The 25,181-nt window shown below is 42.0% G+C and overlaps 1 protein-coding gene across 4 annotated transcripts in view; it reads left to right on the top strand.

The window, feature by feature from the left end:
• Positions 1–5,634: 5,634 nt before the first annotated feature.
• The window catches only part of GRIA3 (glutamate ionotropic receptor AMPA type subunit 3), a 153,594-nt gene continuing 134,047 nt past the window's right edge, over positions 5,635–25,181 (top strand). The window contains exons 1-2 of one of the 4 annotated variants that reach the window (XM_054214870.1): positions 5,635–6,290; positions 7,181–7,339. In XM_054214870.1, coding sequence (XP_054070845.1) covers positions 6,200–6,290; positions 7,181–7,339 — 250 coding nt within the window. In that variant the 5' untranslated portion in view covers positions 5,635–6,199. The remainder of the gene's footprint in view (positions 6,291–7,180; positions 7,340–25,181) is intronic. The other 3 variants (XM_054214869.1, XM_054214871.1, XM_054214872.1) reach the window with 3 other exon arrangements.

Below are 25,181 nucleotides of genomic sequence, written 5' to 3'. Positions count from 1 at the left end.
AGAAGACACTACTGCAGGTTTGAACTGAGATGAGGTGAGTTATAGTAATATACAAACACATTGAGAGTAAAATAGACTTTTGATTGGCAAACAATCATCTGAAGTGATTATTCACTACTTAGGGCTAAAAGATTGTATTTAAGAAGAATATATTTCAATAATTATATACAGAAATTAAATATTCAGTAGTCAGATCTTGCACAGTTAAAGTGGGTATGAACTGGATATAACTCCCAAGATTGCTTGAAAACTGTATTCATAGGTATAAAACAAAGAGAGAGAGAGGATTCACTTTATTAACTGTATATAAGGGATACCATTACTTTTTTATTCGATTTACTGTTTCCTTAAGTAATAAATATAGATGAGCACAGCAAAAGTACAGGTTTAAATAAGAATTGCAGGGCTGTGTTATGCCAGCAGTGCCTAGTGTACAGTTAATCAGAAAGCAGAAGGTAATATAAATTGTTTCTGACATTATGGGACTATAATAACGCTACATTTCCACCAGCCCCATAGCTCTTAGAAGAATGAGAAGTATGTATCCTGAAGATACCACAAACCCAAGAAAAATGAAGACATTTGTACATGCTGACTGTCTCCACATTTGTCTTAGTTGTGCAATTGTAATATATACAGGTTATTACTGTAACAGTCCATGTTCAGTTCTGATAAAAGTTGCTGGATGAATTTACTTCTGCTACCTAAAGTAGAATTAGACTCCAGTAATAGAGTAATGACTTTTATTTATTAACAAGTGTCCTCTGTGATACCATTCCTATAAAACCTTGATCGCCCTTCCACTATTGGAACATATTCCTATGTGCCAGACCATATTATTCTGCCAGGATGTATTGGGTAAAATCCTAGCTCCGATGATAGGGCTAATAAACCTACCATACATTTCTGTGGTTCCAGGATTTCACCTGTTAACCATTCTTAGAAAAAATTGATAATATGATTCAGGTAGCCTCCTATCCTGTCTCTAATGCTGACCAGTACAAAAACTTTCAGAGAACATTAGACATGCTGTAAACTCTCATCATGCGTAAGAATCATAGAATAGAATCATAGAATAGTTTGGGTTGGAAAGGACCTTTAAAGGTCGTCTAGTCCAACCCCCCTGCAATAAGCAGAGGCATCTTCAACTAGATCAGGTTGCTCAGAGCCCCATCCAACCTGACCTTGAGTGTTTCCAAGGATGGGACATCTACCACCTCTCTTGGCAACCTATGCCAGTTTTTTACCACCCTCATTGTGAAAAATTTCTCCCTTATATCTGGTCTAAATCTACCCTCTTTCTGTTTAAAGCCATTACCCCTTATCCTGTCGCAAAAGACCCTGCTAAAAAGCTTGTCCCCATCTTTCTTATAAACCCCCTTTAAGTACTGGAAGAGTGCAGAAGGGTCTCCCTGGAGCCTTCTCCAGGCTGAACAACCCCGACTCTCTCAGCCTGTCCTCACAGCAGAGGTGCTCCAGCCCTCTGATCATTTTTGCGTGCCTTCTCTGGACCCGCTCCAACAGGTCCATGTTCTTCCTGTGCAAGGGCTCCGTAGCTGGATGCAGTACTCCAGGTGGGGTCTCACCAGAGCGGAGCAGAGGGGCAGAATCCCCTCCCTCGCCCTGCTGGCCACGCTGCTTTTGATGCAGCCCAGGATACGGTTGGCCTTCTGGGCTGCAAGTGCACGTTGCCAGCTCATGTCCAGCTTTTCATCCACCAGTACCCCCAAGTCCTCCTTGGCAGGGCTGCTCTCAATCCCTTCATTCCCTAGCCTGTACTGATACCAGGGGTTGCCTCAATCCAGGTGCAGGACCCTGCACTTGGCTTTGTTGAACCTCATGAGGTTCACATGGGCCCACTTGTCGAGCCTGCCCAGGTCCCTCTGGATGGCATCCCATCCCTCAGGTGTGTCAACCGCACCACTTAGCTTGGTGTTGTCTGCAAACTTGCTGAGGGTGCACTCGATCCCACTGTCTGTGTCACTGATGAAGATATTAAACAGATCTGAACAGGTCTTTCAGGAGGTACTTTTTGCCATGAATTCTGAATATTAATCCAAACAGCTTTTTACTGGTTAGTCTAATGCATACTTGAAACTTTTAAAAACAATTATTTTTGCCAAGAATACTGTGTAGAAGACAGCTTTATAGATTAGCTATAAACTGCATAGCAGAATATTTCTGTTAAACTGTCTCTCGTCTGATGCCTTTTAATTTAATTTTACGTCTCTGTTATTGCATGGTAATGAAAGGTAAACAGGAGAGCTTCAATAGTTTGCTCTATGCCCACTCATCATATAATAAAATCTTAACTAGATGTCCTTTTGACCTGTTTTCCAAAATGTATGAAACTGTAATGTCTGTATTCATTTTCCCTTTTTTGACACTGTACTTTCCCCTTGACTCCTTCTATCTGTAGTTTCATCTTCTCCCTGAATCCCTTTTCATCTTTGCTTCTGTCTCTCCCCACTATCACTCTATCTGTTAACTGTCTATTGTAGAATTAATCAGTTTAGCTAATCAAAATGCTGACATTAACATAAAGTTCAGTTAATTGTGTCTCCTTTGTTTTCATGAAGAAATAACCAGTTTAAAACAAACCAAAAAAAAAAAAAGGCTATAAGACATGATTGGTAATACATGTATTGGCAATTATAACCTGATTTGGTTGGTATTGGGAAAAGCACATGATTTCTAGAAACTCGCTGCCTGAGCTTCTCTCTTGCAATTACAAATAGGAGTGACAAAAGTGATAAAGTCAGCTTAGTGCAGTTAGGGTGAAGCTTGAGCCACAGAATCCTAGTGTAGATTTTGCCATGACTTTATGCTAACACTATATGTTTAGCCTAGTAACATCAGGAAGCTCGGTGAGAACACTGTGTCCCAAATTCCATAGCGTTTTTCTAATCCACTATTAGACATTACAATGAGAACACATTAGCTAATTATAGATCGTTACCTCCTTCTGCTCAGGTAGATAGTACTCAGAATCCCCTAGTGTCCCAGAACACTATAAATCATCTAAACATGTAGCTCTGATTATCCTGCAAAATCTTTGTTGTATATAGTTAGGGAAGTTTTGGGAAAGCATCTGGTATGACCTCAGTTACCATGGAACTCATTAACTCGAGTCACTGAGCATCCCTAGCAAAGTATATAAACGATTTGCATGGCATTAACATCCACATAAAGCCAATTCATCTCCTACCATTTTGTCCTAGGAGACACTGGGCTTGCTGTAAGAAAGATAAACTGGGATGGGGTCTCTTTGAGTATCTCCAAAATCTGTATGGGATGGCTACTGTACCATTTGTATCTGCAAATAGTACAATGAGACTAATTACCTAGGCAAAAAGCAAAGTGCGTATTGAAAACGCTAATAATAATAATAACAACAACATCTCCATTTTGAGATGAGGCTGTGAAGCACCATTTTATTTGAGATGAGGTACCCACCCTACCGGCTGTGTATGAAAATGAGATTCTGACACATGCCACCTTCATTCATGGCTATTTTATCTCTTCTGTTGTCCTAACATCTATAATGTTAAACAATTTCTTTCATAATTTTTTCAGTACATCATCAGCTGTCAGAGTGCAGGTTGCAGTCAGCCTGGAATACACAGCTGCAGGAATGGAGAGACGAACTTTGTGAGAGCAAGTGAACAGGAAGAAAATAGGGCCACTAGGAAAAGACACAAAAAAGAGGACAGGAGGACCTTGTGGAGAACGTGTTAGAAATGGGCTGGAGGTAAGTAGAATGGGGAAAGAGAAGTAGTTTGCAACCAGAAATTATTTGTCTATAGGAACATGCTTTTTGCAACAATCTTGAATGGCTAAACTTCACATACCTGTCTGTAGCTTTCAGATCTCCTGTGCTTACCAAAGGATGTTTGAGAGGAGTGTGCTACAGTGAAGCTGGCTTGTTGCTCATGATCTTAATTCTGGGTCCGAAGTTTCCCACCTAGGTGAGCCAGGCCAGTTGTTTTCCTTGATTTTTAAGTTTTTACATCTGTAAGGTAAGAATACAATCATGCTTCATGGGGGTGTTTACAGGAATTCATAGGTAATATTTGCAGAGTGCTTTGAATTTGAAGAGTGCTATAGATATAAAGATGGACTTTATACCCCACCTATCACTACACATAGCCATTTCATTAAATAGAGATAAAGTGACAACTGCCATCTCAATCTCAACAGGGAACACTACCAGCCACCCCACAGCCTGATACCTACCCCTCAACCGGAATACACTCAGCTACCCTCAACTGGAATACACTCCATCTTCTGGGCATGACTCTCATAAAGGAACACACAATATGTAGCAACAAATGCATGCACCTAGGAGTAATTAGGGGTCACATGTATGCTGCTAAAGGCATATGTCATGCTCCTGTGTCACGAATGTGGTGCCCTGTTCTTCAGCTGTGCCTTTGGCTTCCTCCAAGAGTTGTGGTTTGAATCTCTGATGTTATTCATCAGCGTATGTGCAGTAATCGGCCACTGCCTTACATCTCAAGTACTTATACAAAGCTACAGCCAGTGGCACTGGTTGATTATTTTGCAAAAGCAAAGCTAACTGGTTTTGATATTACCCCTAACTCAACTGAACATAGGCCCAAAGAACACCAGAGTCTGAGATTAAGGAGAAAAAAAGAAAAAGAAAAGAAGGGCAGAGGAGGACCAAGGAAAAGTGACTTACTGAAATCGGAGGAAAAAAAACGTTAAGTGAAGAACAATCTTCCCTGGGCCTATGAGATGGACTAGGTGACCTAATATCTCTTTTCTGTCTCCATTTTGTACAGTTTTGTGAGCCTCAAAGCAGCAAAATGAGAAAAGAGCTGCAGGATCCACATAGCAAGGTGTCAAGGAGACAGAGGCAAGATCAGCCCCTCAGAGACCCAGGCTTCCAGCAGAAGCACAATAGCTCCCTATGGATGTGCAGGCCTGAGGCGCATCGACACTGGTGCTCAGCCAAGAGGTACACGGGACACCCAACGCCCACCCGCCAGCTCCCCGGCGGTCATCGGATAGGCCACGCTCTGTGCTGGGGCAAGACAGCATCTGACAGAGATGTTCCCTGGTATGAAACAAGGAGACTTGGGTGGATATCCTTCCTTTAGAGGAGGTTGGGAAGGACCTACTATTCCCTTGCGTGGGATAAACTCGTCCTTGCCTCCCCTCACTTCGTGGCACTGTGGGCGTATGAGTGGGGGAGCCCACCCCCCCCCCAGGCGTTAGCATGGAGGAGGGATGGGGAGGACTCGGGCGCAGGGCAGACACAGTCACTCGGGCAAAGTGCCCCCCGCTCCGTGCTGGCTGCCCCGCGGCCTCTCCCCGCCCTCCCTCAGGCAGCTCCCGCCTCCCCTCTCCCCTCAGGCGGGGCCGCGGGCCCTCGCCCCCGGCCGCCCCCGCACCTGGGGCGCCGTCCTCCGCCCGCCGAGGGGCAGGCCCCAGCCCTCACGGGGCCTCCCCCGGCCCCGGCCCTGAGGCGCCTTCGCCGCCCTTCGGCCCCCGGCCCTAAGGCGCCTGCACCGCCCGCCTTCCCCGCCACCGGGCGCGGGTAGGACCCCGGCCGCATCCCCCTCGCACCCCCCGCTCTGCCGGCTGGGTTCGGCTCGGCTCCCCGCCCTTCCCCCGCCCGCAGGCAGGCGCACGCACCGCGCACACACACACACACACACAGACACGCCGAGGCGATGCAGCTTTAAAGGGGCCAGCTGCAGCCCGGGGACCGGCCCACGGGAGGCCGGTGAGCTCCCTCCGACCGCAGCCCCGAGCGCTGCCGCCGCGGCCGGGAGACTCCAAGCGCTGGGGCTGGGCGGGCGGGCCGGGCCGAGCCCAGCGGCTGCCAGCCCGCCTCACGCCAAGTTTGATCGATAACCCTTTCCCGGCCCGGGCGGAGCAGCCTCGTCGGCTCCGCTACCCACCATCTTTGGGGGAAGTCCCTGCGCTGGGGGGGGCTGCTGGAGACGGGGGGAGAAAGGCAACCTCCCAGCCAATGAGCCCTCCCAGGCTGGGGTGAAGACAGGAGGAGAAGGATTTGGCGAAGGAAAAAAAAAAAAAAAGAAGAAGAAGCAGGGAAGAAAGGAGGGGGACCATCCTCCCCACTACCTCCGCCAGCATCCGAGTCTCCAGTTGCGCCCATGCCTGTGCCGCCAGTTTCGTTGTAGGGGCTGAACTGCAGGGACTGAAGAAAATGGGGCAGAGCGCACCCCGGACCCTCCTGCTGCTGCTGGCGGGGCTGCTGGGGGAGGCTCTGGCAGGGTTCCCCAACACCATCAGTATAGGTAAGCGCCCGCCGCGGCACGGCCGCCCGCTCCTTCCCCGCCAGCCGGGGGGAAGTTCTGTGGAGAGGGAGTGCGGGGCGGCGGGGGGGGAGTGCGGGCAGCTCCGGGGACCAGCCGGGCTCCGGCTCCGTTCCTGCGTGGTGGGGGAGCGGCGGAGACGGTGCCTGGTCTGGCGGGCGGCCGGGAGCGGTGCCGGGCTGCTGCGCTGCCCCTTCACCGCTGGAGCGGCAGCGGGATCGCTCCGTGCTCCTGCGGAATCGCGCTCTGAAGCAGCGCATCCCGTGTAGCGAATAACGTGAGAGAGTAACGGCGTGAATCTGTAACGACGTGCCCGAAACCTGGGGCTGAACGAGCCCTAAGGCTGAGGGCGTGCGAGTGAAACTTGGGGTTTTTTTCCCTGCCTTCCCCTCGGAGCAGCGCTCAGCTGTGCGTGTTCCCCACCAGACCCTGCCAAACCGCACGTTTGCCACGCCGCACGCCACCCGTGTCCTTAGCGAGTAACTCCACTGAGCCGTTATGTGGGGAGTCTGGAGATAATTCAGGGGGCACAGTTCCCCAAGTTCGGCTTTTAAATCTGTGTACGGGCATCCGTGTGTAAGTGGCCTGGTTCTCAAGGTGCACCTGCAGCTCCCAGTGACTCCCGATCGCTCAGGGGGCACCTGGATGTGATGTGTGGCTTTAAAAGCCCAACTTTGGACTTGGAGTATGTATTTCATGTACGCGCTCTGTCAGAATTATGTGCTCAGGCTCAGCTTGCTCCTGTTCATGCTTTCCTGAGATGTGCAGTATGCAAATGTAATTTACCTCCACTCTTTCTCCTCAAAATTATTTCTGAAATACCTTTTCCCTTTTTTCCCTTTTTTTTTTTTTTTTTTTTTTTTGCATCTTAGGTGGACTTTTCATGAGGAACACTGTTCAGGAGCACAGTGCATTTCGATTTGCTGTGCAGTTATACAACACAAACCAAAATACCACAGAAAAGCCCTTCCATTTGAACTATCACGTAGATCACTTGGACTCTTCCAACAGTTTTTCAGTGACAAATGCTTGTAAGTAAATACATGCTTTTTAAAAAAAATATTTATTTGTTACCTACTTTACATTCAATTTCTCTCTGGTAGCCTAGAGTTCTTGTTCATACAATATAGTGCAACAAATGTGTATACTAACATGAGGTTTAGTAGATTTGCAGCATTATATGGTTGAATAATACCTTAGGGAAAGTTCTGTCACTGCTTCTTTTCACCCCTTTAGTTTTGTTTTCCAGAAAAACAACCATGTTATTTATATAGTAGCGCTGTGTAGCTGTGATCAGTGAATTGCCGCTGAAGTAACATCCCTTTTCTGTTGACGCTACAACCTAGCCATGTGAAACAGCGTAATTTGCAAATAATACCCGTGTAGGAATAAAACGGAGACAGCTGTTTACAAGTAACCTTGAGGGGACAAAGCTAAGTCTCTCCTCTGCCCTGAAATACTGGGTTGTTTTCTTGCAGTGAAAGTCCAGTTAAAAGCTGAGGAGACTGTAAACTGACAAATACCGTTAGAGCTGAGGGGAGAGAAAATGGAATCAGAACGCTTAGCATTATGAGAAATAGCTCTGCACAAGCAGTGCATATATATAATTTGAGCCTTTATTAACAGAAGAAGCAAAACAGAACCTTGAGTAGTGTTAATGGGTGTTAAAATGTGAAATCTCTTTCTGAAAGACTGGTGCGTGTTCCGCATTTAAAAAAGCGTTCCTTTAGCAGTAGTAGTTCCTGAATATTTGTTTTACTGATGTGTCCAAATTCAGTTTTATACTGTTTTTATTATAAACATCTGAAAATGAATGGAGTCTTCTTGTGAGGTAGTTGCATGCACTTTGTAGTATACAGAAATATGTCTGTACATGATCTAAAGGACCTCTGAATGCAATGTACTAACTTTGTGTTATGAACAGGGTTCCTGTTCATATATTCAGAGTATAAAATGTCCAAAGAAGCAGCATTGTGCTAAAATAATGAAGTATTGCAGTACAGAAAACTAATATCTCTTGCTTTAAAATGATTTCATGTTTTGAATATCTTATTTATTTAATTTTTTGTTTGTTGGTAGTAGGCTAGTTCTTATATTCCTGTCCCATGCTGTATAATCGAAACACTGGACAAGTAGATATTTTATTTTTCTAGGATTTCAGGTGTTTTCTGAGAAAGTTGATGGTTAGAAAATATACAATAAGGAAATATCTGGACAAAATATGGATCGATATTCTAACATATCCCCCATGTGACTGCTTCTTGCTAGTGCAGCATCACACTTTTAAAGGGCTTTGAATGAGGACCTTTAAAACTTTTGCAAGGGTGTTATTTATATAATATCCAATAAAAATATTGGTGAAGTGGAAAAAAATGGTAAATAAAAGCGTGTCTGTACTTTGCATCTTATTTTACTAATCCTATCCAGCCTCAACAGCTCTTACAACAAACATCAGACTATTAATCCTTAATCAGTGTAATCCCTTCAAGAGGCTGTATCTCAAACATAGTTTCCTAAATATCAATTATATGGATTTAAACTAAATACATTAAACTGCTTGGCTGATTAATTATTAATTGTTTTTTTAAAAGTTCTACCAGCACTTCTTTACAGATGCCACCAAGAGAAGTGAACCACATGCTTGTTCAGAGGCAGTCAATGTATTATTTAGTCAGTGCGCTTCTCACTGACATCTAATGTTCTTTTGTCATTGTTTAGTGAAAGCTGTGGCGATTTTAATGAGATGGTTTTCTGTAGTATAGGACTGCATGTTCCAACACACATATTGCTAGTGTAGTAAAATTGAGAAAACTTAAATCTCCGGAGAAACTGTAGACCAGAGAATACCAACCTACAGTAACCTGTTTAAAAATAGATGATGTGAAAAAAGAAACAGAAGAAAGAAAATGAAAAGGTGACCTTGTCCATAGCTATGTCAACCATCTGGTAATACTGTTGGTAGGAAAAGAATACGGTGAGTCCAAGTCACCAGTCACATAGGTCTCAGTAGCTCAAAATAAAAGAAAAGGCAGAAGAACAGTTGTTCTTTTTGGATCCGGAAGCAAATATCTTCTTTGAAAGTCAGAATGCTCATACTTATCAACGCGTTAGGATGAACTAATAGCTCCTCACGTTACCTGGCTAACTTGTAAAGCATTCTGGCCTAAGTACCCTTAACCACATCCTCACTTCACAGTGGAGTGGCAGATAATTTCAGGGTGCTGCCGTATCCATGACGGAATTCTTTCCACAACATTTTTACTTCTCTTGGAGATAAGCATAAATTGTCTCCAGTGCTGTCACACAGATATTTGATCAATATTTGCAATTGGCAGGGATCCATAGGAGAGAAACCTGCAGTGACTCTGACTGCCTTCCCTGGAGAGGGAGGCTGAGACTGACTTTGTGGTGGGATAGGTAAAGGGACTGAAGGGAAACTGGAGAAAGTAGCATGTGTGGTTTGAGTCTGGTGCGTGTACTAGTCAGTATCCATAAAATAATACTTTTCATTCTCCTTTGCCTTGATTTATGTGATAGTGGCTGTAGTAAGTGTTCATGTGTGCAGGAATTGAGGAGGGCTGTGCTTGGGAAAGACTTATGTTCTTACTGTACAGCTGCACATCCCACTTGGTGCAATCTGGTGCATTCCAGAGGCAGGAGGAAAAAAAAATCTCTTCTGAAGTATCCTCATGAGCCAGAGATAAAAAGCTCACCTCTGGTAGGGCTGATTTGGAAATATCCCAACATGGGAACAAACTTGTTTAGAAGCAAAAAAAAATTCCTGCGCTAAGCCCCTCCCTCTCATTCCTTTTTCGGTTAAATGATGCATAATCTGATTTACGTACATGTATTCCCTGCTTCACCGCACCGAGCCCCTCTCTGTATATTTAATTTACACACAGGCATACAGTATTCATCCACTCTGTATTTATCTACCCACCTATTTATTTAGCTGTATATCTTAACAGAGAGCAAATGCAAACACAGATGAAAATTTCAGTGTATTTAAAGGTGAATTGAAGTTTATCAGTTGGCTCTGGGGGGGATTTATTGCATCTTTTAAAATATACAGCTTTTCGCCAGCAGAAAAAACAGAAAGGAGGAAAGTTAACTTGACCTGTGAATGAATAAAATCAGGTAAAACATGGATGTTATATTTTCTTCAAAAATACTCGTGTAGGGAGTGAGCTGGCTTTTTCAGAATAATATGAATATAACGACTCAAAGGTATAAATTCATCACTGAAGCGTCTTTCATGCTTTTCTTATAACCTCTGATGAAGCATGTTAGTATTAATGTTGAATTATGCGTACAGTTCTGTAGATCATAGTCCCTAGAAATAACGCGTGTATGTCTTTCTGCTCTGCACTTGTAGTGCACTATACTAACACTGCTCTAGCCTCTGCAGTGTCAGCTCATTAGCACACAGATCTCATATTCCCTCTCTGCACTGTCATTGCAAAAAATTGCTGTTGTACACCTTTACAGCCAACAAATGTGCACTTGCATTATGTACAATTTTCAAGAAATATTTAGAAAAGTAAACTCAACCTCATACATAGTCCCCTTGGAATTTGTCAAAAGAAAGCATTAGTTTTCATTAAAATCTGTTGATCATGTAATGATAGTGGTGGGATGTGTATGGGTGAAAAGGGGCTGTGATTCAGAATCTAATTAATCTACAGGCAGATTCCCTCTCCCAGCTAAACCTAACTGATCAGCTGCAAATTCTTGTCCTGTTAATTTTTTTGAGTCATTTCTCATATATCTTCTGAACCCAGGAGGCTTTTTATATTTTACCAAATCTTGATGTATAGTCCTTTTTTCACAAGCACTCGTTCTTTAAGAGACCAAAAAAAGAGGGAAGATACAATGACATGCATACCTTAAGTTGCTAAAATCCTGTAAGTGATTGTATGGACCCTTTCTTGAAGGGGTCTGATTTCAGACTTTCTTAGCAAATTTTCTTTAGCATCCTTGCAGTCCTTGTGTTTCATCTTTAAAATTCAACTCAGAAGATTTTAATGGAGAAAGTGCCTGTTTGTTGTTGTGAGAACATTGCAGAAAATGATACCACAGGGCTAGTAGCAGGCAATTTTTCCGGTTTAACTCTACTACTCCCTTTACCAAAGCACAGGTGGGGTGTGTATATATATATATATATATATGCTCTCACATGCGTACACACTCGCACACATGCACAGACACACACTTTTTCTTTAGGTGCTGCTCAGCATTTCTTTTTGCCAGTGGGCAGATAATTTGCTTCCCTTGCATCTGTGTACTCTTTGGCCAGCTGGCAAAGGACACTGATGCTGAAAGTGGTCATCTCCTTTCTGCCAAAAGCATAAGCATGTCTCGCTGGAAGTCTTGCCAAGTTTGGGCCGTGTGCTGGTGATTTTTGCATGAGTAGAGGGCACAGGGTAGATGCCTCACTCTCCCAATAATGAATGCACTGTGGTTTCTCCCAGCATTCAGTGGTAAAACACCTGGAAATGTGCTTTCTACACAATTCTGTTCATTACAGATCCCTGAAAATGCCTTTTATGCTGCAGAACGTGTTCAAGTGTTGTATGTTACTGCTGTGTGACAATCTGCTGGCTTTAGTTTAGGGGTCAAAGCTTCTGCAATATTGGAATAGGTCGAAAGGTAAAGGGGGTGTTCCAGCTACAGTTTGTTTCCAGTTCATGGCAGAGCAGATGATTTGTCATTAAGCTGAATGTGATCTCAGTGTTAACAGAAGGAACGCTTTCCAGCATGTTTTATTATTTCTTAAATAAATTTTAAAATAAGCTGACTGTCTCTCTTCCTCTGCTGCATACATAGCATTTACATACTGTTTAGATGTTAGAATTCCATTTAACTCGCACTATAGAGATGGAAAAAATCTTATATGAATGGATGCTTTTTTGAGAAACTCTGAATTCGCCAAATGAACGAAGAGTAAAGCATGATGAAGGGCGCCATTTACTTGTTCAGTTTTGGAAAGATTTTGTGCAGGTGCAAAGATGAAATTGTTCACTTTTCCAGTATAGCACTGGGCCTGGAGGACCCATGAGACTATGGGCATGGGTTGGAGAGCTACTGATTGTACTATGCTATTAGAACTGCTAATGAGCTACACATTCCAGTAAAACGTGTAACAGCTGTAGTTTATCTCTGAGAGGAAATGGAGATGCCATGATGGGAAACAAGCTTGTGACAGTAGCTTTTAACAACAACAAAAAACCACAGTTTTGTTGAAGGCTGACTCAGGATCTTGTCCAAGAGCGGCAGAAAGCAGTGGGTTCCTTTCCTCTGGGTTCGCCGTGTTCAGTGTCTGGGAGGTGGGAGGCCGTCCTACTGCAAGTGTAGGACTGTTATGCAAGAAGGTGTGAAATGAGGGAGCTGACATATCTTTAATGATTCTTTATTGCCACAATCCAGCGATTTAACATTTTTCCATTTAAAGTACGTATTTTGTCATTAGTGATTTTGGAACGCTAATTTTGGTTTAGTTAGGCATCCTTAAAACGCTTTGGAATAAATATGTTATTTTTAAAGCAGCAACAGTTTGGTTTCATAGTTCAGTTTCAAACCAAGCCAAACCATATAATTGAAAACTCCTGTTCATTTATTGTGAGGAAGATGTTTATGTTGAATTCGTATTTGGTATTTAAGTTACAGCCTAAGATCAGTACTTTCTATGCTGCTGTAAGGTATAGATCACTGGAAGGCCACAGTCCCCTTGCTAAGGGGGCTCATACGGCAGCCTAAAAACTCTGTACCTATTGTCATGAGGTTTGCTGTACAGGGGCTTGCACCTCCACTGGAACAATGTGTCGATCTAAAAATAGAAATATAAAAATGATTGATCTAGATCAAACTAGTTTCTGTGAAACTGTGTGATCATCACTGCAATGAAGCAATTTCCAGATTTCATCCATGGGGATTCTTTTTCTTCTAAATGTGTATGTGTTACATTTCCCGCCAGAGGCAGAGGCGTGCTTCCCTCCGTTATATCACCTGCTTTATATTATTGTTGATCTTCAGAATATCAGATGCCCTAGAAACCTCAGACTTGAAATCATCTTGGAGTTTTTCATGTGCAGTCATCTGAAGACTCCAAAGTAGACACTCATGCTCAGCTGTTTGTAGTCGTTGCAGCGTGGACTCTAATAACTATCCCACAGCTTCACAGTACATACTCTGACCTGACTGTATCGGGAAGTTTGGAGATATTTCTACAGCACCAGAAATGCAGAGTTCATTTATCAGCATGTAGCTCTATGTGGAACGCTCAAAGGCAGTGCATGCAGGTTTAGTTGATCTCACCAAGATGTAATTACTAGAGGTAAAACTATCATACATACACAAAGCAAGAGAGAAACAGGTTATAAGGTTTCTGTGTAAAGGAGAAGAGTGAATGTAGGAAGGAGTTACGTCAGTGAATCCACCTAGCAGTCGTTCCTGCACATCCTCCTCATGGTGTCTGAGGCACCGGGCCTGTTTTGTCATCTTAACCACTCCTCAAATAGTGCATGGCAACGTGTGGCCCCCCCGCATGCACTGCACAGGAGGCACAGAAGCCCTTATGCGTGAGGATCAACCTGCAGGGGCACCGCGCTGCAAATTACTTGCCCAGGCACTTGTGAAAAGGGTGAATTGCTCTTCTAGAATTGGATAATAGCCCAGGTGAGCACTCTTCTGCTGGAATGGAGTGACCTATCTGGTCACTTGTAAGCAATTATTTTGCTAGACTATTTGGAGATTTCAGATATGCTGAAAGTTTCTTGTTTGTTTTTTTTTTTTTCCAAACACAATTTACAACGTGTTCACTTTCAGACCACGTGTAAGTTACATGATTGCCTTTGGATGCTTGGTCCTGCCTGTGTATTGGGTTTGTATTTGCTGGAGTTAATTCAAATGTGATGTTTGAAATTCTGATCAAGAATTTAAAAAAAAATGCAGGGCTGCATGATGACTTCACTGTCCTGAGTCCTTTTTAATACAAGAACTGTCTTTAAAATGATATGCAGGTAGCTGGGAAACATATATCTGCTCTCTGAGGGTATGTAGTCCATGTATATATACTTCATTATTTTCACACCTCTTTTTCTTGGAGTGATGTGTGCAACAGTGCTTGCTGATTTCGCCATCAGTAGTTTTGACATATGCAAACATCAAGCATTTGGGCCCAGCCCATGTGGTAAAGGGACTGAACCTGGGAAACTGTGGAGTCTTCTGATGGCTCTTAGCATGATTTAGAGTAAGGCAATTTGTACTTTTGGTAGCACGGTTTTGCTATCTCTTACGCAAGGGTAATACAATTTACCTGTATAGACAGCTAAGGCAGGGTGTTTTGCGGTGAAAAACTTGGAGAGCTTTAGCTAACAGTGCCTTTTTCATTTTATTGATCACTTCTTCCACTTCCTTTCCTAAAAAAAAAAACCAAAAACCAAAACAAAAAAGAAAAAAAAAGCCACGAAAACCCAGCCTACTCTTCATGCATCTGAAAAGTAAATTGACATTAGCACTCGCTAATTTGCTGTCCTTGCCAGAAGACGATATATGTTCCTGCTGAGGGACCGAGGAGAACACATGATAGCAAGCCAACCTATCCCTTGACAAAGGAGAAATTTTCATCTCTTTACCTGAAATAAGCAAAGCTGTTGGAAGGAAAGCAAGTTTAATACGGGAAAATTCTGTGTCTCCTACATACCCTGGATCTTTATTATAAGTATGGTCCGCAGCTGTGCAGCACAGCATGTGCCCAATTCTTGCCTACGTGACCCACACTCAGACTGCTTATTTGAGCGGTGGGAGAAAGGACCATCGTTACTAGAAGTGGTGTTGCCTTTTGATTTCTCCCAGTGAGAACTATAGAATGTGCTGTAATCAGTATCTCACAGCTGCCAGCTTTCCCAAGAGATGTGCGGCGGTGCATTTCAGGGATTGGTGCCTTCCATGACTTCTTTGTCTGATTTCCATTTTGTAGCTCTTAGTCCGAGATAGGTGCTGCAGCCCTGTTAGTGAACATGGAGCAGGTCATGCAAATCACAAAGTTGCTGCATCATGACACATATCTTGATTGGTCTTTGTACCCTGCTGTGTATGCTAAATTCCTTAAAAAATTTTGATGGTTGTTATTGTTGTTGTTGTTTGTATTTTTCTTCTGAGGGAGAGGTGCAGGGGGAGAGACGGCTTGGGGAGAAATGGTAATTGGTACGTTTTTTCAGGTGATGAACTTTCTATAGCCTCTTTACAGCAGAACATGGTAAGACATTGGTTTTTACAGGGTTTTTGTCGTCTTTACCACTTGTGTCACCAAGTTTGGATTCTAATGAAGTCTGATGGTCAGAAAACTCAAGTTCATGTGCATTCTTTTTTCCCAGCAGTTAGATAAGAGCTAATTAGCGTCCATTGATTTGCAAAGGACTGACCCAGGGTCTAACCCTGCATTGAATTGAAAACCGTTAGGGGGATTCTAAATTGTCTAGCAAGTTTAATGTACTCGACCATCTTTCTCCAAAGTGTTTGTGCAGTGGTCAGGTAGCATCTCCAGGGTGGCTTCATTGCCATCGTGGAGTTTGTCAAAAGGAGTTGGACCTAAGGAAATGCGGAATGAGCAAGCAGTGAGCATAATATCTGCTATGCTACTTTGAATTTCCTTTTTAAAACATTGCTTTTTGTGCCTATTTACTTATGACTTCTTGATGAATACAAAATAATACCAAAGAGAAAAAAATGTATATCATCGTCCTATACCACCTAATCCTATTTCTTTCCTATTTCAGCTGTGTCAGCAGAGTGATTCTCATGACTAATGGTAGTTTTCATATATTTAGATTGAATGCCTTGGCCAGCTCAGACTGAGTTCCTCTGTAGAAAAAATCTGTCTCTGCTGTTCTGCATCCCAGAAGCAGGTTGTATATCCCAGAACATCATGCTGCATGACTTCAAAAACACATGATTGGAAATGATGGGAGCCATGTGACTTGCTAATCTTTCATTTCAGATGTAGTTCCAAAAACGTTTTAAAGATTAGATTGGGATCAACCAGAAAATTAGAGAATTAAAAATAAAAGCTTTTTTAATAGTTTCAGTCTTCAAAAAATTGACTTGGTTTCAGTTGAAGCCAAATGTTTTGTCTTGGAAATGATGATTTCTGGGTTTTGTAAGTTGTTTTTTCTTCTTGACTGAAACAATTTGGTGTAGGCTGGCTGAGTTAGCAAGATGTTTCTGCAGACACGAATCTGCCTTTTTCAATGTAAAAGCATCTGTTCTGTCCAGTTTTTATAATGACATATAGGTGATGGATGTGAAAAAAATAAATGTGTGTGTTTTGGAAGAAGCTGTCTGCATTTTTCAGGGTATGTAATTCAAGCTGCTTGTGATGGATTTTATGGATAGACAATTTTTGTCAGCTAAAGTATGTATAGAATGTCTTTCCACGCCATCTACACGCAACTTTACTTTATTACCTGGAGAGGCAGTGATATAAGCCCAAAATTGAGTTAACCCTCCTGAAGTTTTCCGCTACTCCAGTTTGGTACTTCAAATGCAGAAGTCGCCTTGTTTAAAGTGTGAATCAGCGTAGCTTTACTACATGCAGAGCGTAGTAAATGCAGTGATGGTTTCTACAACCATGATGTCCTGTTTCAAAGACATGGATTCACATGCATCAGATGTGCTTTACTGCCAGTTGTTTTGTGCTATATAACACAAAAAGAAATGGCAAGCAGTGAAATGTAGTTGTGCGTATCTGCAATGACCACTGGGTCCAAAATGTTTTACTGCTTCATTGCTCTACCCTAACAGGAAAAAAAAAAAAAAAGCCTCTTAGTATCCCGTTAGATAAATATGAGCAGTCAAGATACATAATGGAGTCTTCCTCTGAACTGATTTACACCAGGGTAAGTTTGGATTTGCTTTGTGGCACTTTGAGGGGGTGAAGCCAGTAATGGGTAAAAACAGAGTGGTCCCTCATGGGGTATTCCTGGCTTTAAGCCTCTGGATAAGTGAGGGATGTGAGTCCAGGACAGACAATGGATTCTTCAAGGGGGACTCAGAGCATCTTAATCAGTAGCTCACCTCTCCTCCAGGACTGCCCAAGTTGTCCAGACTCTTGACTTCAACAACTAACTGAATACCCCCTTGTGTAGCGTCGCACATATTTCCTCTTGGAACTTTGGGAAATTTAACAAAATGTTCACGTTCAGCAGTAATAAGTGTCCCTTTATAAATGATGCTGGGTATCTCAGAAGTATCTGTAATAGACTGTGTAGAGCAGAATCTGCCAAGGAAAGATTTTGTTTTTCAATTGAAACAAAATAGTGTAAATCAAATAGTCTCCAGTGGCAAGTGCTGACCTTGCTTTTAGCAGGAGTCTCTTATATCACCTCTAGTTTCAGATTTTCATTTTTCTTTTTTCCCTTTCCCCCCATATATGTATTTTGTAGCTGTGAATGTTTTGCTACTTTTCTTTCTCTCTCTGCATCAGTTTATGGATTTGGCAATTCTTGAATGAATAGAGAGCGTGTGACATTAAAAACCACAGGCTCTTCTGTGAAATTTAACTCATTGTGTCTCTTGTGTGCTTGCGTGAATAGTGATAGTCCTGATTGAAAAACATAGCACCTTTTTCTGAGTCACTCTAAAGGTAATTCAAGAACAGATCTCTGGCAAAACAGGGTCTTTTGGCTGAGGCGTAAAGCTAATATTTTAACCTATTTTGATCTGTAAAAATGCCCTGTTATTTTTCATGAATAGTGAACCTATTGTGGGTAGTGATGCTGCTAACTCCTGCATCCCGGTCAGGTTCCAGCTTGGATCATTATCAACATAAATCAGTTACTCTCCTGGAAGCTTTATTCAGATAAATTATCTGCACTTCCTGTCTTAAATTCTTATTGTGTTGTTCTGCAGTGCTAGCCCCTGCTACACATAAGATGCATTTGAGATTTGAGTTGAGGCAATCTCTGCATACGCTGGAGGATACAATTTGATATTGAAGTATGTTTTCCTTGCAGGCTTTTCTGAAAAGATTTTATGCTTCCTCGGTAATGTCTGGAGATTCCCTGTGTTAGTAAGAATTGTTTTGTTAATTGATTCCAGAATCTGCTGCTCTGGAATAGTCTGCCTTAATCAGGATCTTCACATGAATTTAAAAATGGCATCTTTCTGTACAAAATTGCAAGCAGAATCAGTATGATTCCTCCTTTCTACCATGTGGTCTCTAAAAATGCTTGTATCAGCCCTGTGTATTTTTTGTGTATGCTGAGTTGAATTCAATCTATTGCAACATTTTCTGTAAGGGGATTAAAATCTTCCTGGAAATAACTTAATCAAAATTGATTATTAACTGTGTTTTCAAGAAGCCTGGGTGAAGCTATGTGTGAAATATGAATCTATGATTTCAGTTTCTCAGAAGTTCAGCTGTGTAATTCGGTGTATGTGGAGCACACTTGCAAAAAGTGGAACGCTCCAAAGACAGGAGACCACCTTCCGCAAAATGGGTGCGGGAGGGGCAGTAGCAGTTTAAGATTCTCCCCTGCTATCCTGCCTGCTTCATTCCTGGATGAAAGATGCTATAGAAGTGTAAAGCACTAAGATCAAACCTCCTGGATGATCAGGACTGTGACTTCGTTCAGAGAAGGGGCTGCAGTTCAGCCACTGCCGACTGCTGTCTCCGCTGAGCCTGCCAGCAAAAGGGTCAATTAGTGCCAACTGCAGGAGTGTGGCTCCGTTACAAAGGCCTGTGTCCGCTTCGAACTGTGCATTTAAGCTCTCATTATGGACTTCAGGTTAATAGTGGTGTACACTGCTACCTAATCATTTACCTGAGACTGAGAGTCTTTATTTTAACAGTTTAGCCACCCTCCTACCCAGTTTGTTTGGGGTGGTTTTTTGTCACTGAGCCCAACTTTAAATCTCTGAGGGAAGTGCACCATGTTGTGCTGTGATGATTACAGTTCAAGTGTGTAGAGATTTATTGCCAATATAGAATAAAAAGTAATAACTTTGAAATATTGATGATCAAAGCAATAAAGATCTGCAGCTTGATAAATCTGCCCATTCTTAAAAGCTGTCTTTCTCTATGAATGTCCTGCAGAAAAATTTACTTTAACAATATAATCAAGGCTTTCATTTTAAAACAGCCGCTAACTTTCTGTTTGCAGAGGCAACTTCCATAGTCCAGCCCCTCTCGTCTCTCACAAACCAACTGGGTTGTGAGCTTCCCCTGTTTGTCCACTGCAAAGCAAGTGTTCTCTTTCTGAAGACGCTGGTGCCGTTAATCTTTTTGCTGTTGGCCGTTGTGCTGGAAACATCCCACTGAAATGCTTTCTTGGTGCGGCTGGGTGTGCTGGTTGTCCTTTGTATTATACTAGCAATAAGCTTGTAAATTGGATAATGCTACAACTTGAAGATTATTTTAATTGCCAGGATATAAATTTTCTGAGGAACAGGCTTTAAGACTGAAAAGTGATTGTTTATAGCCATAGATGGAACAATGGGACTTTTTAAACTCGGTCCAGCACGGTGTGGTTACCTGGATGTACACACATACACTGTCGCTTCCTGCCCAGTAGTCTATTCAGAGGACGTGGGCATTTCTGCAGAGCTCATCTAATGAAGTTTCTTCGGAGCATTACACTCTGTGAAGGAGCTGAGGTGACGGCTTTGGCTCCCGTTCATGATACTTGCAAGAAAGAAATTGCTGCAGTCGGATGGCGTATTGAGCTCTCTGCAGTGATGTCTCATGGCAGCACAAATCCTGCCTGGAAGCAGATGAGTGCCAACCTCTATGTCTTTGGGAGAACTGATCACTCCTCTGTTTTCCCTAGAGCATGCACCAGGCATCTTGTGATTCCTAGTCGGTGAAATAGGGTAAAAACTTTATAATAATTCCCAAAGGTTAGGAGATTTTCCTGCAGGAGCAGGAGATATGTTCAGAGAGCCTCAGGGCCGGCGAGGCACCGATGTGCAGGCTCCCAGGCTGGGCAGCAGCGGTGTTGCGGTGCTAGCCCATAGCCCAGCAAGGCTGCTAGGGAGGGTCGCTTCAACCACAGTAATTGGATCTTTTTTCACTTCAGGGCTTTGGAAGTTTTCTTCGGGATCTGTAGAGATGTGTTTTTTCCCTTTAGTCAGCTGTCTTTATTCCTTTTTCTCTGTTCTCTCGTCTTGCTTTGATAGATAGGAGCAGATAGACCATAATTTAAAAAAAAAAGAGGTATTTCACTTCCTAGAGACAGCGAACAGGCCTGTGAATGGCGCCTTCTGTTCCCTGTCTGCCTGGGTTCACCTCGCACCCATCAGCCTCAGCGTTAGTTTCATTCACATTGAGCAGTTTAGGTTTGTTTTGCTCTCAAAAACTCTTTTGAGAGTGGGCAAGTTTCACACTGAAGCAGTTAAAAATCCCAAACTTGCTCACGTTTCCTCAGAAGTGACGTTAGTTATCCCCAGGGTAGGGTTACTCAGGTCACTGGAGCTTTCCTTGAATCCAGTTTGACTTTTGAGATGGTTATAAATCCCTGAGATACTGTGAGTTTCCTGCAGAGCTGGAACTGCTGTAACACGGGAGGAATCCTGGTGCTTTTGGTGGAGCCTGTATGTAAATATAGTAACTGGGTGAATGAAAACTCAGTGGTATAATTCTTCAGCATTTCTTTAGTTTCTTGATGCCTGCCATGCCGTTTGCACTGATATGAGACTTCTGCAGCTCTCAGTGATGAACCCCCTAAAACAAATGACTGAGATTGCTATTATTTATAGATAACCACAGAGATCATTCATTCCTCTCAAGCTGTTTATTTTTGGGCAGCCCAGTGAAACTGATGAAATTGCCAGTTGTCTCAAATGCTTCTGCCAGTTGTTTGAATGAACGGTATTGATTATAGTTACAGGACTATTCATCTCATACTGGCACGCATACAATACATGTATTATAAAAACGTTGTCTCTGGTGACAGCTGGGTTATGAAAAATACACTGAATTATATGCCCTTATACGCCTTGTATGCATCGACTTTTCTTAATCCTAATTCAAAAGTGCTAAAAGTTACTTGAAGGAATACAGACTGGAGTATCAGACTTTGAGGAGTATTATAATACCTTTGTTAGAAACGATCAATTAACAAATTTATGTTGAAATGGTCTGACACAGTGAAACCCCAATGGGTGCTAACTGCTCTAAACAATTTTCTACTGTGGAGATGGAGAAAATTTTATTTTATTAAATGAGTAAAGGATTTCTTAGAAGTTGCAGATACAAAAGAGACCATTTAAATCTACTCTATTACTGCAGTTTTGTTTTAGAATCAAAGATGACCTTGAGGCAAGCCCTGTTTGCAGCGCATACAGTACTAGTCTTCTGGCTTCATAGCAAATAACCTTCGTCTTTCTGATTTTTTTTATTGAAAGAAGAATGCAGTGGTGCAGTGATTGTATTTGTCTACACCTATCCTCAAAAGTTTCCCATCCTTCATTCTGTCACTTACTTAATGGTGTGTATCCCAGTTGCCTGGGTTGCTCCATCACATCGCCTTTTGCCGTGGGGATTCACTGGAGAGAAGCTCAGCAGATGGCCCTTTGGCTGCAGCTTCTGTCCCTTCACTGGAACAATCTGTTGTTCTAACTGAAAATGGGTTAGAACAAGCCCCAAAAGTTGAAATAAAAGCCCCTGTCGCGTTCTAGAGGATGTGATCTTTCATTGTTGCATTGCTGTGTATTTGAAGGATTCATATTTTGAAAAAGTGTAATTGTTAAATAAAGATTAGATAGATTTTTAAGTACTGTACTTGAAAATTTCCATTGTCTTGCTCTGTAGTCATGAGTGATCAAAAATAGATTAAAGCGCTTAGAGCATTATTTTTTTTTTTTAAGTTTTACTAATGCTGACTTGATTGTATCCGAAATTACACCCTTGGCTCCAGTAGTTGCCCTGAGAGTTGACTTTCCCCGTATTTACCTGAACTAATTGTTGCGTTGAACGTAACTTCAACAGTACACAGGGGTGACAGATGTAACTGCAGAATGCTTGGGTTTGTTTTAACATATATTTGCAATTGTAGCAAATTTATTAAATAACTGCATTTGAGGTTTCATAAAACATGAAAGTTCAGTTCACAGCTGGAGTAGCTTGACTTAGTAGTATACCTGATGTAAGTGGATGGAAGCAGATTTATATATCGCCATGATTCTTAAAATGGCATTTAACAGTTCTTTTTGGCAGTATGGTAGATAGAAATCTTTACAAATTTGTGCGTTGTTCATTTGCCAAAGGATCATATTCTTCTTTAGCTTCCGCTACCTATGATGGTTTTCAAATGGGATGTTTTTTTATCATAATTTCAATTTTCCACTGCATAAACTGTCAGTTTCCTGAAAAGAATTTTTTCCTCTTGTTCTTTCCTTCTTTTTCTTCATAGTCTGAGATTTTTCTTTACCATTAAGTAATACATCTGTAACCATGAAAGAGCTTCATTTGAGCATCTCGTCATTCGTTTTTCAGATCCTGGCAAGCCACTTTTTATCTGACTGTTTCTTTCTGCTTAATGCTTTTGTGTCTGTCTCTGTTTTAATACAACCACATTAATTGATGGTGTTTTATTTTCAAATTCTTTCTCTAAAAATGTAATCTCCTGTTATGAGACGGGATATTTACATGGTCTTCCTCTATACAACTGGATGAGTTAGTGAAATAAATACCCTACACGTTTATGGGAGAAGGGACACCCCCATCCCCACGCTATCAGTGTAGAGAGAGATGGGTTCCCTTGATAATTTGTGTGGTGGCTGACAAGATCCAGCAGCAAGGATGAAACGCTAGCTACCCCACTTGGCAAAATAGAGGGGTCTCTTCAGCTGTGAATGGCTCTGCTTAATTGTTACCGAAGCCTCCCTTGCTGAAATGATGCATCAGAGCAGCACAAGCTGAACAGTTGCGATGGCTGAACTTGCTCCTGCTGCTCCTGAACCAGACATACTGTAAATACAAATAAGAGGTGCCCCCCTTGTCTCCAATTAAAGCATGGATGCGAGTTTGACTATTCAGCTGCAGTATCAAGTTACTCAAAAAGGTAACTTAGGAGTTGAAAAGCAGGTATTTTTGCTTTGCTTTTCTGGCTTCCTCGGTAGAAAGGACACCTTGAGGGTGAAAAAATGTGCAGTTGTGAATCTCTCTTTTTTCTTTCTCTATATTTTTCTTTTTTAATTATGGAACACAGTGATATTTTCTACTGTTCACTTCAGAGTAAAGAGGAAAATTTCCTGGGAATCCTAAGGAAAGGTGGCCTTCCCTAAATGATATTTTCTCATTCTTCTGTGAAGCTGCAATGTGACTGATTCTGTCGTGCTGTCTTTTAAAGATACAAGATCAATTATGAGAATAAGGATTACATGTGATGGTCATCTGGATTCTTAAAAAACGATGGCAGAGGAGGAAATAGGGAAGGACAATATTGTCATTTGAGAGGATGCTTGTATATGGTTTGTAGCTAAAAGTCTTTGTGTATGATCTTCAGTATTCTGTGCATTTCTCCATGAAGACATTAACAGCTTGTTGGAGAACTCAGGTATTGAAATTGGACACTCTAGTGTCCAAACTTGCCTTTCAACACTCTGCTCAGCTGGATGAAATGCTGGGTGGATATTCTAATTCAGGCCCCTACTTTGTTCTTCATTAGTATCAGTATCCATTGCAAGAGCTGGTGTGCGGGTGTGTAGTCTCCATCGTGATCTTCCATTACATGTCAGTCACAGCTCTGCTTCTGGATGGTTTTTTGTCTTTCAAGAGAGTGAGAACGTGTGGGCTTGCTTAACTTAAATAGATGGTTCTTTTTCGGATCTGGTTAATCACAAGCCCAAGTTCTTCACCTGAACAATCTTTCAAGGGTCATCTATTCAAGTAGCTTTTTCTAATCTTAGGCAACAATTTAACTTTTTAAGCACAGAAACCCTTATTATGCTGTTTAGAGAAAGAATTGTTACCTTCTAAATGATGTTTCCTCTCGCTGTTGATGTTCCTTCTTTTTAAAAAGTCTTGGTGTTGGGGTTTTTTTGATTCGGATCAAACTTTTTTTTATTTTCCACTACAGTTGCGTCGTGGATTAAATCCACATCTCATGTTTGTGTAGACAACATCTGCTTATATCAAGGCCAAAAATTTTAAAATTATATGTACAGAGGCATCATTGTGTAATATTACTGTAATCAGTAGTGTGTCTTAATATGATTGCTTGATTCCTGAGAAGAGTGTCACAAAGGTGAGTTAAGTTTTACAGGGTGAGATGAATTTCTCACTTGCTCCCCCCAGTCTCCAAAAACTGATATTCAGAAATAAATCTTTTAGGAGAAGAATTTAATTATCTTGTATTTCCCACTTAGTTGGCTCTAATTAACTGACTGTGCTTTGGATTCTCTCCCTCATTTGGGAATTTTGAATGGGTTCTGTAGATACAACAGTTTTAGAAAGAGACTTCAGAATGTGGCTTGTCAGAAGACTACATCTCTGTACAGCATGACTAGTTTCACTTATTGGCTTGACCCGTTGCATTTATTCTGCTTGGCCGAAGTCATGAAAATGCTAGATAGTTATTTGCATTTTTTTGAACCATCCTTTTGGTAAAAGAAAATATTTTTATTGTGGCATTTTGATGGTTTCTCTTTATTCCCTAGTAATACAGTCTATGTTATGTTTTTATTCAAAGTTAATTGTGTGGTAGCAGGATATTTTTTTGTTTGGCAATAGTTTTGAGGGCTGGGAGGGAGGAAGGAGAGGACCAAGTAAGTAAAGGGAAGCCACAGCTTCGAAAAGGATCCAGAGCCAAGATGGTTAAATTGTGCTTCTTTCTAAGATGTGAAATTGCAACTACTCCTGTCTAGGACACAACC

Source organism: Rissa tridactyla, chromosome 9 (assembly GCF_028500815.1).
Source record: "Rissa tridactyla isolate bRisTri1 chromosome 9, bRisTri1.patW.cur.20221130, whole genome shotgun sequence".
NCBI lineage: Eukaryota > Metazoa > Chordata > Aves > Charadriiformes > Laridae > Rissa > Rissa tridactyla.
Note: the sequence above shows the minus strand (reverse complement) of the source record. Positions and strands in the feature narration are given on the sequence as shown.